General features: G+C 35.2%; 1 protein-coding gene across 3 annotated transcripts in view; it reads right to left on the bottom strand.

Moving 5' to 3' along the window:
• Positions 1–16,510, bottom strand: part of KCNH8 (potassium voltage-gated channel subfamily H member 8) — a 207,044-nt gene that overhangs the window by 95,383 nt on the left and 95,151 nt on the right. For all 3 annotated transcript variants that reach the window (XM_068935379.1, XM_009676395.2, XM_068935380.1), the window contains exons 4-5: positions 10,620–10,747; positions 7,687–7,927 (exon numbers count right to left, since the gene is read on the bottom strand). In XM_068935379.1, the coding sequence (XP_068791480.1) occupies positions 7,687–7,927; positions 10,620–10,747 (369 nt within the window). The remainder of the gene's footprint in view (positions 1–7,686; positions 7,928–10,619; positions 10,748–16,510) is intronic.

Genomic DNA, 16,510 nt, shown 5'->3' with positions numbered 1-16,510 from the left:
TAGTTTAAAGCCATAAATTCTTAAAATCCTCAGCTCAGGGAGATGTAATTTGAGGGAACTTTGGAAAAAAAAGCTTCTGCTAATGTGGAATGAGCATAATTCACAGACTTTGTTCTGTTGAAGTCACTATTAAATATACTAAACTGTTTTACTAGTCAAATTTCTCCTAAGGAACCAGTTTATTTACTACTGGACATCGAACACTTATTGTCGTACAGTGCATAAGAAATGGCACGGTCCCTGTTCTAAGACAGTGTTATGACGTATATTCTCAGCCTTGATCCATTACAGTTTGTGACAAAACTTTTAGTGATCTTAATGGAGTAAGATCTGTTCTCAGGCATGACAGATCATAGCAGAACTGAATCTCAAAATTTGTCTGTAACCAGCATGCAGCTACTGTGAAGACAGACCGATTTGCTCTCCCTCTCTAGCTGTTCTTACAGGAGAGGTTAAAGTGATATCAAAACCATATCCAAGTGGAAACACTGTTTTACTTGGGTAAATTATCCTTTAAAATCAGAATCCGAAAGTGTTGTGAATGATAACTGTGGTATCAAAAGTCACTCCCTTCTGGAGTTCAGCATGGCCAGTTTGAATGCATTTGCCTGACATCTGTAACTAAACAGCACAGTTAGGCTGCTTCAGCCGTTACTGTAGGCATCCTGAGACACCTAGAATGATTGGCACATCAACCATCATTTAATGATTTTTTGTGGTCAATGTTTACTATATTGAAAGCCCATGAACTCAAATCCCAGTGTTGTGGAACTGACAAAAGACCACAAGCTTAGAAAATAAAAAGATGAGTTGCAGTCTTTCATTTGCTTCCTTGATTTTCAGTCTTTTGGCTCAGCCTTTTCAGGTTGCTCCTTTAACTGTGAAGGCAGGAAGCAGAGATTAAACTGTGTTCTACAGCGGCTGATACTCCACAAATGCATCACATACTGTGACCTTTTCAGTAACATAACTAAGTAGTGGAAAGATCTTACTTTTTTTTTAATTATTATGAATAATGTTCTGCCTTTTAAAAACAGACTGAATCCATGAACATATTGAGTAACTGAAATATATTACACTGACTTGTTTTCAAAGGAAGATACGGACTTTAGAGTCTTGAAATACACACAAAGAACTAAACATATTTCTGAAAAATGTGCTGTTATCTTAGCCTCTAAAAGGAGCTTGTATTTGGGGCTGCAAACATGTGACAGTTTCTACATGGGTAATATTCTTAATAGAACTTGCAGAAATATGGCAGAAAGAAGCAATTCCAAAAAGTGAAGAAACATCAATCATATGACTTAACTTTTCACTAAATTCAATGTGTGGGAAGCAAATGTATTTGTGAGGCATTTTATGAACACAGTTCGTTTTACACAAATGCTGAAGACAACAATGAAAAGATGGAACAAATAAAAGATTCATCAGGCAACGGCAACTGCTTATTCACTTTAAATAGTGTTTGTTTTTTGGCTGATTCCAAGAAAGAAACCTGAAATATTTATCTCAGAAGTTACTGCATGTAGCTAGATAAAAGTTCATACAGGACATATTATCCATAAATCAAAAGAATGGACCACATGCAAGCTCACAAAAAAAGCACGAGCATCGTTAACTACTAAGCGTTTCCTTGGAAAAGCTAGATGGGCAATTAAAAAACTTTAATTTTCACTTAAAACTATATTGTTGTTCTACCATTGTGCTATACGGTAATAAACCTAAATACAAACATTGTCTAATTGTAGCAATAATGCAGGTTAGTTATATTCTGTGTAACAGGGTAGAAAGTGAAAGTCTCAACTTTTTTGGAAAACATTGAAAGGAAACATGGTAGAGTGAAAATTGCTTATAAGACTATAACTACAGCATTTCACAATGTTTGGGCTGATTAGTAGTGAAACAAATGATTTGTCATGGTAAGGGGTTGGGTTTTGTTTATCCAGTGACACCACAGATCAGACAAAATAGATGAAGAGCCAGCTGTGATTTGCTCTTAAGTTCTAAGAAGCCTGTCACTTTGATGTTACAAGTCTCATTGTGAAATAGGAAGGAGGAAAGAAAAAAAGTCTGCCTCAATAGATTCATTTAGGACAGTTGATAAGTGGAACACTGGCTATATTTGGCAGAAGCACAGATGCAGAATATCTTGACCCAGCTATAAGCTGCCTACAGAGCTCTCCCCAGAATAGTAAGGAATTACATATGGTAAATGTTGCGTATTTCAGCCTGTACTCATGAGGTTCCCATCATCTTAAATGCATTTTTGAAAAGGCTTTCATCCTGCATAATCTGCTTGTTTTGTTCTAGGCATTCCTTTACAAGGAGTGTTCAGAACTGAGCCTGCTAAGAATCAATACTTCCTATAGGCATGCCTTTACACTTTGCATTTTACTTTTAACTTTGAAGGTACACGGCACAACAAGTAAGAATGCCCTCTTGTAACCAGTATGATTACATATAAATTACTGTGGCTTATGTTTGTCTCCTTTATGTCCAGGTGGATGTTTTTGTGCATGTAAATGGCAGCTTGAATGCAGACAAATGACTGTTCTCCTTACAAAGGTATGTTAAGGAAGGTTCTTGGAAAAACTGCTAGCAATATAACGCTTTTGCCAACTTCACTTTGGTGTTTTGAGTGAGAAGCTTTAAGAAATATATTACTGCTTTTCAAGAAACATTTTGTTGATTCACGTTACTAAGTAATCCATAGTCCATAGAAAAACTTATCTACAACGTTCTCTCCCTGAGAAATCAGCTGTATCAACAATGACACTCTATCCTGATCATATTGTGTCCACACCCATGGCAAGTGAAACTATTTGGTGCTCAGAAAAAAATTCTTATAGATAATTTCAAACCACTGTCTTGGTGTCTACCTGGAGTTTAGCATATTGGGATCTGAAGGTACACTTTCTAAATTATGGTTCAGTACACTACCATTTCCTCTCACAAATGTATAAATCCTCTTATTAGATGTGAGGTTCTCTAGACACCACCACTGTTTTACATGCCTTTCTGTGCGCTTGCAAAGATATGAAATGATAGTTGTTATAGTAATGAAAAAGACCATTAGAAAGAAAAATAAGAAAATAAACCTTCTAATTTAAAGTGAAGTAACCTAATAAAATACATAGCATTGACTATTATATTATTTTCAATAAAATAATATGCATGCTTGAACTACTTTAGATAAGTCACCACTGGTGATATCAGTTTCTCCTGGTTTTGTACCATCATTTTAAATCTATACATAATAAAGATCTGAGACTCAATGACTTCATATGATTTATGACAGTTTTGGCAATATCTGAAAACCACTGCTTCTGCTTCAATTACATTTGTGATGGACATTAATGGACCAACAAGTTTCTTTACTGTACAGTAATATGCAACACAAATCACAGCACCAGCATTGTAAACATGCTGCTTTTAAAACCTGAAATTGCCAATAGAACACTTTGTTAAATAGTATTTAACAGGAGAGAGAGAGATGCACATACAAAAATACATCATCACAGTAACCATGATTAATTTTCTCTCTTGAAATTGCAAGCCATAGATAAAACCCTTAGACTAATGTGAGTCTTTTTTTCCCCCACTTGTAGGCAGTAGAATACTTTGAGGAAAATTATTTAAAATGTCTGCTGTTAGTATGCTTATAAATAGTAAAAATGTAGAATTATAATTAGTGTTCTTCATGTTCTACTTGAATGTGCTTGGGTGATCCCCAAATAGAAAACTGGAAATATGAGTTTAAAGGTTGCTCATTCTTATAGTTCTTCTCCACACAATTGTTCCTGGCTATCTTAGGAGACAAAATACTCCAAACACTCTGATCTAATCAAGCAAATAAAGTATTATCATTTATTGCCTGAAAGCATATTTAGATTTTCTCTGAAACATCACACTGTTCTCAATTCCTGTCCAGGATTTCACGATTCTGTGTAAATAGTTTTCTGTAGTAGCAAGTCTGAGAACTTAGGAACAAAATATCTTTTATTCCTTAAGTAATGTTACTTTCTTCAATAGAGGTGTTCAATAATGTTTTAAAAAATGAAAATATATCTGAAACCTAGAATGAAACACAGGAAGAAAAGCACTACACTAAATAGCTATGGAAGAGCAAAAGCTACATACTCAAGAGGATATTACCAATAAAATGGAAAGGATGGGGAAGCAGCTTCTCTTAGCTTTCCTCTCAAAAGGAAAGGATGTTATTGTCAAGTAACTAAGGTCCTTTACACTTCTTAGAAATATTTAAAGCTTCGCTGCCTGGGCCCCAGACATACCTCCAAGCAAGTGAAGGACCCAGCAAACTCTTATGCAAATTAAGGGACAGAAACTTTGTATTAAATAGTACAATAAAACAGGTAATCTCATTCACCAAATAAAATACTTACTTTCTAAGATAGGTACTTTATGTGTATGCTTAAATGCACCAATGTTAGAAGGTTTTTCTCTTGATCTCTTTATGAATCACTTTCTCATGGGAGAGAGGAAGCAAAAGTTTTATTTACAGAATATTACAAAATGTTAAAGAAACTTGCATACACTAAGAGGAAAGAGAACTGAAAGTACACTCAAGCATCACACAATTTATCAAAGCACTAGCATATGCAGGCAAAATCAAGCAAAAATAATGTGAACTTAATTTGAAAAGCCTTAATTGTGTTCCCTTCCCACTCCCCCTCTCCCAGGACATCACAGAATGGAGAAGAATTTATCTTCTATTTGTGCTTTGGAGTACTTAGAGGTTAAAGAAGTTAAACCTCCAGACAGATATGTTCTTTTCTCCTAAATAAAGAATTTCACTCAGATCAACACTCCTACTCATGAGCACCCCAAGTCAGGGGAACACTTCAGTACGTGTTTCTGTCATGCTTAAGCATATGCTGAATCAGAAATTGGATAAGCCAAAAATATTTTTTCTAGACAGTAGATTTATTCACATTCTTCTACCTAAAGGAAACCCTTAGCCTCCACCACATTATTTCTCTTGAACTTGTGTGCAGACAACATTTCCCCCTTTTGTTGTCACTGCTTTGCTCCCATTGGTAATGCAGCTAAAAAGTAAGTACTTGTTCTGTCAAAATAAAATAAAGATTTATGCAAGCTATGTGCATAAAAGGGGTGCTATTCTGTGTTCTGAGAAATCCAAGTAAAATCAAAGCAGACAGAGTCTTCTTCATCAGTTCACAAATGCAATGTTTTAATACCTTAATTTGTGATTGCTGTGTTGTAAGGCACCGTCTCAGTCAGGTCTTCTCACTGACTGAGACAGTAACATCTTATGAAGAATTTTACTCAGCCCTTCTCATTCACCCTTCTCAAGAGTACATAAACCATGCATCACAGATGTGCTTGTCAGAACCACAATACAACAATGCCTATAATCTTATCCTTAAATTTATGTATGCTGTTAATCCTACTACCCTGAATATGGTTACGTGTGTTCTGAGATAATCATCCAATATTTTAACAGGCAAGGAACCATTAAGAGGTGACTATAAGCACATAATTTTCTTTAAATTCAATGCAGAGATTTAAATGCAGTATGCTGATGTCCTGAAAATAATCTGCACACCTTACCCCAGAACAACAAATTAAAAAATAGAAAATCAACTCTAGAAATAACCATTTTGGGGAAAATCAAATCGTTATTGAAACCGTGGGAGAAAAATATTGGCATACTTCAATATACTGTTTGTGATTACCACTAACATTAGTTGTGCAAATAAGTCTTTGCTAACACTCTAAACATTTTCCTTGGAATACGTTTAGTCACAGCAACAGTTTAATTTTCACAGATGATGGAGCTAAAAGCCTAACCAAAAATATCAAGCAAAATTTACAGAAACTTTTCTTCTATTTATTTTTTTTAACCACCTATTCTGTTAATTATAGACATAGCATTGCTATTGACAACTGATATAATAAGAGTTCTGTATTTCCATCAAGGGATATAAAGAGAAAAGTAACACTGAGCAAGTACACCGTCTTGATAAAAATGAATAATATAGCATGTGTATCAGATAGATCCAGATTACACGCTGTTGCATTTAGATTCTAATAAACACATTCATAACACAAACCAGCTATCTACACCTGTGTGAGGTGAAGGATACATCAGCAAATTATCTTAACCTTGAGGCTTCTGTATTTTATATGCACAAAAAGATTCTCAGGTAGAACAAGTGGAATTATTTCATTTTGCATTTCTTAAAATGGAATGTGGAGTCACTTATAGCTGATTAGAGAAACCTCGCTCTTTTTCAGGAGACAAAAAATGATCCTTTTGATTCAAATTGCAGAATGTAGGTTTCCTACTGCAGTACTCGAACAATTCAGTGTGGATTGTTTGCAATAAATGACAGAGCAACCAAAATTCACTAGTGAGCAAGAAAACGAAAAATTGCACCTTAAACTTAACAATAGATCAAAGTCCAAAGGAGGAAACACAAATCTTTATCAGTTATACCATCTACTCTTCCATCAGTCACATCACCTGCTAGTCTTCCTGTTTACAGTAAAGCTGCCAGACAAATAGAATAAACCTTTCAAAACTTTCATAAGAAAGACTTCTCTTAAAATATATTCAGAGCTATTGCCTAGTGTTTGAGACGTTTAAGTTTTATTTAGCTCTTCTAGGGATGATCATAACATCACTTTTAATATAGTTAAACTACATTTTTCAGGAAAAAATAGGAAAAAAGTAAAGTAGAAAAGAGTTTTCAAACCTGAGGATGATTTTCTTTTTTCCTTCATTTTCCTTTTCCGTTAGGCCTATCCTAAGCCTCTCCCATTCAAGAAAGACATACTCAGCTTTCCTTTTTCCTTCAAAACCATAGCTTCTCCTTCTGCATATTAGCCAAAGAACTGAGCTACAGAGCATCAACGTGATAGCAGAGACCAAGTGGTGCTATACCAATAAAAGATTGGGGGAAACCCCCTCTGTGTGGCCTATACATAGTTAGGGATTCTTTTCTATATTCTTAAAGAAATGACAAAAAGTCATGCAGAAAAGAAATTCCTTTGCGATAAGACCACTACTAGGAATAACTCTGTATTGTTCTTAATCTATTGAAGGTTTAATTACTAGTTGGAGCACTGAAGTATAAAGAAAATGTTTAGAGAAAGAAGCAGATGACAACCTGCAACCTTTTATATTCTATCCTGATTGCTAGTGTTCCTGTGTACTACAGAATGCATCAATAACACACTGATATTTTATGCTAGCATTACTGCAATACAAGTTTTAATCTTATGTCATTAATTATTTAAATCTAGAGAATTTCAAATTGTGGTCCATGGATTATCTAAGTGTTTACCAAAGGTAATTAAGAAAAATGTGTATATTACAAATAATATTATTGTAATTCCAGAGCATCTATATTGGGGAAGTTTAGGCATCCATAGGGTAAAATAATAGTTTTAAATCTTCTTTAAGGCCAAACTCACTATTACAATCTTAACAGCAGGACTACCTGGAATTTTCATATGACTCAATTTAACGTAAGGACAAAAAGAAAATAATCTAAAGTTCAGATAAAATCTCAAACTATACAAATATATATATTTTAAAGTTATGCAAGGGTATGATTATTTCCTCTTCTACATTAGCTATCCTTTAAAAACTTTAATTGTCAAAAAACCCACCTCAAACAAACCCCAAACATTTCTTACCGATGATAAAAAGAATTTCCACAGCAATGTCACTGACAGTTGTGCTTCGAGTTGTAGACAGCTCATCATGGCCAATAAAGCAAACATTGTAAGGTACAGTCACAGCAACATAAAACGTTGCCAGTAAAATAAGCCAGTCCCAGCCGGCTTTGAAAGTGCTAAAATGCAACAATATGAATTTGGATTTTTTTGCATCTGAAACTTTGTATTCTGGAAATGCTGGTTTATCTACAAAAACATTCTGAAAGAGAGAGAAAAAGAAGAAATGAGAACAACAAATGAGATAATGCATGATAGAGATGCATTTCTTCTAATGCAGTCATTTGTTTTTTCAAAACAGGGTAAAGAAATATAGCATACTCAAATGCAGGCAAGAATTAATCTTTCAAATATATAAACATATTTACAAAGTATTCCAGTCTTAGTCACATTCTGTGAGTTTTTCCTATTTTCTGGAAGGAATATTTACTAAATAAAAACTAATTATAAACTAATATAAAAAAACTAATGTTACAAAATGCTGAAACAGATTATTCTTCACCCTTAGTGGAGAGTATTCAGCCTGGAAAACTGAATCAAAGAGTTCAGTCATTTAACCTGGCAATTAAAATTCACCATACAATTCATGTAGTCCCTCAAAGCCATATCAGTATGGTATACTGAAATAAGTTAGAAAAAAGGTATCTGATGTTTTTAAATGATTCAATACAGAAAAGAAGCTAAGCATGTTGAAAAAATTATTCTGAACAAATTATATTGTTTTCTTAAAAAGAAAAAAATATATTTTTCCAATGTAAATGACCAATTGTACTGCATGGTAAAGTTTAGACTGATAGAAACATATGTATTTGAACATCATCTTGCATTGTATAATGAAGGCATGAAGTGGTCAACATCTGTCTAACTGGGCTGATCCAGGGAGCATCACTCCATCTTCTGTTGCAGTTCAGTGCCTTATTCTGCTTTCTTTTTTAGTTTTCTATCTCTAGAAAGTTTGACAGGGAATCCAAAGCAAGGTAAGATCCTTTTACTCTGTCACCATGTCCTGATTCTCCTCTCATCATGTCTTGCAAGGGTGAACTTCAGAAAACTTCCAGCCTCTGATGCCTAGCCAACCTCACCGAAGGTAAACAACAGCTGTTCCATAAAACCTTTTTAGTCTAGGTAGAGCATATACCAGCAGCAGAGTGCTTTCACCACCCTGGGTAAAATCTATCCATCAGAAGCAGTAAGTTGGTCTGACAACAAATATTTTAAACTAGCATAATTTCATCTCCACTAGGATTTTTACAATATTGGAAAGTCACTAAAAGATATTTAAAATTCATGTTCCTCAAAAATATTTCTCGACATTCAAAATATCACTGGAAGAACGGGTTATATTTTGCTGCTGCTCAATGCAAACCATTTTATGTGCTTTGAGACATACAGTAGCTGTGTAGCTCCATGACCTTAATCTACATTAGTTTTTTCTTCTTTTAATTTCTGCTCTAATAATGTCTAATAATGTCCAGAATGTTATTGTATCTGCACTGCTGCTTAATTTTGCTAGCCTATACAAGAAACACAGTCAATGAAAACAAAGATCATATTTTCAGAGAATTCATGATCTATACCCTTTAGCTACTTTTTCCATTCTCTGCTTTTTCACTTTCAAAAAAGAGACCATTTTCTTCTTGTGGCACTGTTGAGGACCTCTGAAGAGGTTTAGTAAGTATTTCTCTCTGTACCTCAGAAATCATGAAATCATCAGTAAACCTAAGAGTTAGGAGACTCACCTTATTTTTCCCTGATCTGGACTGTGACTTTAAGGGCCCCAATATCTCTGTCCACGTCTTCTAACTTAGATTTCCCTCCCACCTTTTGTCTTTTTACTTACATTTTAAATTTTGGAATCAAAATACAATAATATAGGTCCTAGTTTGAAGTAGAGCTTTTTGATGCTAGTGAAATGTAAAGAATAAACTAAATACTGTTCTGACATTTAAAAAAAAATTGTTTCCTTTCGCTAATCATGCTTCTAATAACTGTAAGTGCATCTTTTTCCTTGAGATCTCGTTGTTGGTGCAGATTTTCAAATATAATTCCAGTAAATCTTTATAGGTACATACTAATTTCTTATGCATCTCTAGTTTTCCTCTTGATTGACTTTTCTCTTGAAATATAGTTTCATAAACCTGGAGAGTTATTATGTCTTCTAAGCATACTTCTTTAAAAAGTCTTTCTGCTACTATGTGTAGCATTTTTGATTTTGGTTATTGTTTGGATTTGGTTTTGAAACATTCACAGTGTGCTTTATGAACTTACTTATAGTAACTAAGAAAACAGAAATGCTAATTTAAAGAAAGAATCAGCAGTACTTCAATTAGAAAATGAAAACCTTAATTTACCCTTCACAAAGCTGGGAATGTTCATATGAAAAGTTTCCTAAATGAAGTGTGACTTTCTGGAACATACATGATACAGAGATTTTCAGCTAGAATGACGCCTTGAGTTTTTCATTGATTTTCTTGGCAAATGGTAATTATTGAAATGAAATAATTGAGATGGTAAGATAAATTGGCAGCTAAAATTATATTTTAAGAAATTTTTTCAATGGGGTTTTCCTGGGGTAAAATAAATGTCTATGTAAAGTATGCCTAAATGCACTGTATTGACATGTGAATTGTAACATACACCATAGTATGCAGAACTGCATTTCAGTACGCTTTACTCCTCTTATTACAATAAATTTGTGATTAGGACTTTTCTCAGATATCTACTGACCTTCTACAACACATTCTTTGAAAGAAATCACAGTACAAAAGAAAAAAAAAAGAAGAGAACAAATAAGAATTAGCAAAGCTAGTTAGACCATCCTTTGCTCTCAAAAGCAAGATAACATGGGTATAAAAGGAAGGTTAAAAAAAGGAACTTGTATGAATTACACCTACATTATTAATTTTTAATTTGTTCTTCTCTCTTCTTTGTAGGTGTCCAGAGATGTGATAAAGGACAGCTCTACTCCGTCTTCGTGCCGAATCAAAATGTGACCCTGCCCTTCCTCTTCCTTTCCATTTTTCTGTAGAACAGAAGTGAGAGTCCCTTAAACATTAGGAGATGCAACTTCAACCTTTGAGAGTTGAACTACTGACATTTTAGCATTTGGTAGAAATAAGGCTAGATGTACAAATTATACACAGCCTTTTTTAAGTTTTGCTTAATCTTTTGCAGTTAAGAAAACAAATCCCTCTTAAAAAAAGTGACTCTTATTTTCCCTTCAGACACTTCACTCAGTTCAGAAATAATTAATTATAATTAATAATAATTAATTATAACATATTATTCCATAGATAAGAAAAATGTACTGTCTCAAAAAATGAAATAGTAATAGTTAGTGCTTACTGACCAGAGGCAAGAGTGGTTAGGATTAACCACTTAAAATGTCCTTAAGATATTCTTACCTTCTCTTTTACTTCAGGAAAAGAAAAAAAATCCTCCTCTTGTAGTGTACTTTAAGAACAAAGAATCTGACTTGTACTATGCTTTTGTTATGCCAGGATATGCTAATCTGTAACTTTGATCATTAGTAATATCCAGTTCTTATTTTCATGTCTTTAGATTTCTAATTTTCCTACCATGTAGCAGTCATTTGACATATTCCTTGGTGACATGAAGTCCATTAAGGGTAAACATTGAACACTGTGTTTTGGAAAGTTCTGTGTTTTTTCCTTCCATTCACATGTCTAAAATTGTCAATCATGGGATCAAATTTTGTTCTTGCTTACACAGCAGTAAATTCAATGCAAGTCCAGTGACTCTGATGGAATTACAGTGAATTGATGCCAGGGTAAATGAAAGCAGGCATTTTGCAAGGTGTCGGGATTAAGAAAAAAGGAACTGTGAGAATAAAGAAAAAGATCGTCTGTCAAACAGGTTTAATTAAAGTTATTTCAATGCATACAAAATGGGGTGGGGGGGGGGGAACCCAATTAGCGCAGCCAGAAATTAACAACCAGCAAAATAGGTACAACTTGAAACCTGTCCAGGAAAAGTAAGAAAGGCTTCATATCTTAAAAAATGATATATTTTTGGCTTTATAATATAGAACCATTCATGAGGAAATTTTAGGAAGCCAAACTCTCCAAACTTCTCACTCAAGAACATTTCATTTAATTCATGAAACAGAGACCTCTCCAGATAAGCACATTTTCCATATCAGTTACAGAGGCAAAAGACATTCCCCCCCAAAAAAACCCCAAAAAACAAACAGCCCAAACTGTTCTGCAAAACCAAACAGCTACATCAAAGAAAGCTAGGGAAGCCAGAGGGGAAACCTTCATATTTAGTGCTGCAGCTTCCCCATCTCCACCTTGAGAACTGGCAGGTGGGCTAGAGAGCTACAGCACATGAAAGTGCCAGCTATGACAAAGAAGGGTGATACACAGCAGGGCTGATTCAGAAAACCCTCAGATGAATGACCCCCATTCCCCTTTTCTAAGGCTTTCATCTTTAAATCTTTGATTCAGCAAAGCATTTAAAACGCAAACTTAATTTAAAAAGCGTTCTTAAATCCTGAAGTGCAAATTGAGCAAAGTGCTTATTTGCTTCTGTAGATAACAATGGACTTTAGTCTTTACTGAATTGGGTCTCCGCTGTAATAGCGGTAGCTATAGTACTCTACCTTTGTCATTTTGGTTTAAAATCCTCTTTAACTCCTTACAGGCTTCTCTTTTTCTTTGCGATCTCAGCCTAAGCTGCCAGGTTGGATCAGACTGTTCAATTCACAGTGCTGCCTTCCAAAGTGGTCAATAAAATATGCTTCAGACCTGCTCTGAGGCAGGGCCGGAAAGGGGGCAAACGCTTCCTCCCATCTTCTGGCAGGCAACGCTTTCAAGACTCTTCAGCTAAAGGTTTCATCCTCGCAGTATCTCATATTTATCACCTCTCCAGATCCTTAGCCTACAAACCAGAGGATAATCCATCCCGATACATTTGTTCCTAACAGCTCCTAACTCTGATTCACCTCTTTCTTACCTGCTGAGCACTGAGCTGAAAGCTGTCCGCAGCTCCAGCATCTCTATCTGGAACAGTAATAACCACATTAGAGCCAGTCAGTGTCAACATATTCAGTTAAGGTTGTTTCTTTCTTCGTATGAGCAATGTCTTTGCATTTATTGACACTGAATTTTCACTGAGATTTTCTCATGCAGTCATTCATTTTGGGTTTTCTCCAGCTATATGCAGCTGATCTAACTTTTTTGTTTATCCTGAATTATTCTGTAACAATTCATATCCGAAGTTCTTGTGAACTGCTTGGTGAATATAATCTGGTCCTGTCGATACAATGAGTAGCACAAGATCGCTTTGTTCTAAAACAGTCACATTTTTCAGTTCTAGATAGTTCTACTTTTCTTTACAAAAGACTCCTTACTGTTTGTGGACTCCTTAGTTGCCTCCATGATGAATACTAATGCAAAAAAATACATTAAACTTTTCTGCTTAAAACCTTCAGGATTCTTATTCTCCTTACCCTCTTATACTCCGTATACATCTTAAAGGACAATTATAAAGGACAAGAATCCCAGCAGATCTGGGTTTTTTTAGTTGGGGGTGGAGGAAGGAGATTTTTTTTCCTTTTGTTTCTGATCTGTTGGACATGGCTGTTTGTCTTTTGGAAATTGTTCCTTGTTCTTTTTCAGTCCCTGCTATTTTGATCATCTCCTCAGTTTTCTGTTGTTCTGGTTTTCTTATTTGGATACCACTTCCAGCTTCAGAATAACTTTTTGTGTCTAATAATGCCTTTTTCTGTTTTTTAATCTTGATGATCTCTTTCTGGTTGGTCTTTATGTTTCTTATGTTACTTTCAAAGAGCCTTTTGGTAGGTATATATCTACTCAGAGTCTGTAATATGATATTTCTACACCATCTCCATCTCAAAGGTAAACGTGTTTTCCTTTCAGATGTTCCTCTTAATTTCTCTTTATCAAATTTTCTCTTTTTTTGCATACCTCACATTTAGAAGAATGACTTTGTTGTAGTAGATTGCTTTGGCTCTTCAGTTAAATAAGAATGTTGGAGTGACCACTTAATCTCACAGAGAGGTTATTCTGTGGCTACGTCTTGAAGAAAGTCTTGTATTCTGCTCAGGGCTAAATTAAGAACTGCTTTTCCTTTACTGGATTTTGACTAAACGTTCCTAAAAGCAGCAATATGCAGTATCTAAAACCATATTTCCTTCTGCATTTGTCATTTTCTGCCCACTCTTTAAATAATAATAAAAAATCCTTATAACATTTTCAATTTTAAGTGCCAGTGGCCTGATAATATTCTGTTTTAGATGGATCCTCTCTTTCCTATGTAAGCTTAACGTTCCAGGCACTAAGAATTCTGCACACATTAACTCGGATTGAATGGCTTGATATGGCACTTACTTAGAATTATACTTGTCGCATATTTGCACAGCAAGTGACTGCCATCACATGCTGATTCCACTGTTTATAAAGGATTAATGCTACCTCTATGTTCATATTAGAAGCCAGTCAACCGCCAGAGACAGCTAGGAAGGGCCAAAAAAGGACAGTGTAAAATTAATTAAAAATCACTATTTTTCCTTTTTAAAAAAGAAATAACAAACAGTTTTATTGTAATAATTAGTAGTGAAAAAATACAAGTAGATATGCAGATAAGATGCCATCAGACAACAGTGTTATTGGGGCACGTGTGTCAATAGCTTTTAACACAAACGAGTGAATGAAGTTTGTAAACTCCCCTTGTTTCTGATCTTCCCAGTGCCTTTAGGAAAAGAGGCAATCCTGATCCTCACTGAATTACTTTGTTCACCAGTTGTATCTTTGCTGTGTGTGCAACCTGCATTCTTTTCCTATCACGTGCAGTTTACGGATCACTACTTTGAAGGAGATAGTTTGTTTATAAATAAATAAATAAATACATATATAGATGCAGCTGTCCTACACGGTTCTTAAAAATTATTATGTACCTGCCTTTTTCCCCCCCCATGGCTGATCTTAGAAAAAAGACACAATAGTTAATCCACCCACGAACAGAAAGGCACTTTAAATGCTGCTGTTTTATTCTTATCCTATGCTTAAAATCTAAAGTATTTCTCCTCTCCCCAGCTATTGTGACAGATTGTTATTCCAAAAAAAGCCCGATTTGGGGCCTCCCTCTGCTGGTACATGTACTCACCCCTTCCTATGTAATGATAATCCCCCTTGAAATAGTTAACAGAAAGTGAGGGCTTAACTCTCTTTCTATCCCTTTGCAAAAAATCTACTCCTCAGGTATAAATCAAAAAAATAAAAGAGGACAGCTTCTGATAAGCTCTACTAGGTTTGTCCTGCTTTAGCAGTGCAAAAGAACTGTAAACTCACAGCTTTACTCACAAAATTAAACCCAAACCTTTGTCTGCTCTCCTCCAAAGTACATCCAAGCATTTGGAGCATAGCACTGGATATGGTACAGAACACTTTATGGTTTAGAATATTCTCATTCACCAGATGAAACACAATATTTTTTAAATCCTTGAAATGTAAAAAATAAACCATTTGTTCATCAAATGGGAGGCAAAACTTACACTGTTCTTTCAGTAATGCCCTTCAGGTGGTAAAAAATAAAATAATGGCACGAGTTCCCCCTGAGGCAAAGCAGGGCTTAGCAGAGGAGATTCAGCACGTGGCCAGGACACAGGCCCCCAGCCAGAGGAGCCCTTCCCCAGGCCCTCGCGGATGGCAACCCAATACCGCCCTGCTTCCCGTGGTTACCTGTGAGCGTGCATAAGAGCTTTCTTGGAAAGCAAATCCATCACAATATGCAAAACCACCATAATCTTCTTGCACAGCGCACTGGAAATGCCTGCCAACAGTACCTCTGACATGACCTGGGAGCAGTGCATTCACTGGCGCATGAGAGCAGCCATGAAATGCAGGTCTTTCCACTGCTGAAACAAGCTAACCAGCCCTAGCCAGAAAATATGCACATTACTGACAAAATGTCTCAGCCTTGGTATTTTTCTTATTTTTCACAGCATCAGTTTATATATCTCCAGAAGAACTGTGTTCAATTTTCCCTAATCTTATTCACTATCACAATAGAATATGTGTTAATTAAAATCACTACCTAGATTTTCCTCTTCTAGCATGGAGTATTTAAATGCCCAAAATGCTCTGATATGGCATCATCTCCCAGTTTACTCATGGCTCATTACCGCAGAAAGTTTCTTATGCAAGTGCATGTGGTCATGGAAGAGAAGATTAATACCTAGCATTTCATTCATATTATACACAAAAATCCAAGAGATTTATTTGCTTTTAACTTAAGCAATCATATGAGAAGGATTTAAATGGATAGTAGCAGTCCAGATATAGATTTTTGAATTACCTCCCAGATTTCAGCAAATTAGATTCCTAAGACCCTGCCTTGGGTGCAACAACAGGAGAACTTATACTAGACTGAAAGTGGTTCTCTAGTTTCCTGTGGCAGATGTAATTAAATAAAGAGTTCAGTAGTGTATCGAAAAGAATAAACAGAGGATCACTTAGATTATGAGTTTAAACATTGTAAAGCATCAGTGGACCTATGCAGTAGCAGGTGAAACTGAAACATGACTAACCACAAACAGTTTTGTTTTGTTTTTTTTAATATCTATACTTGATTAAAATACAGAATGTTTCCTTGTGATTTTGGGTAAAACAAATAATATTTTGCTGCATTAAAGTAGCTCCCAGAAAGTTAGAGAATGAGCTAAAAGAACTAGTACCTCTCCTGTTTAATGCAGGAGACAATATACTAGTAATATTTGCATGGGATAGAGATGGAGGAGATA

This window comes from Struthio camelus, chromosome 2, assembly GCF_040807025.1.
Source record: "Struthio camelus isolate bStrCam1 chromosome 2, bStrCam1.hap1, whole genome shotgun sequence".
NCBI classification, from domain to species: Eukaryota; Metazoa; Chordata; class Aves; order Struthioniformes; family Struthionidae; genus Struthio; species Struthio camelus.
Note: the sequence above shows the minus strand (reverse complement) of the source record. Positions and strands in the feature narration are given on the sequence as shown.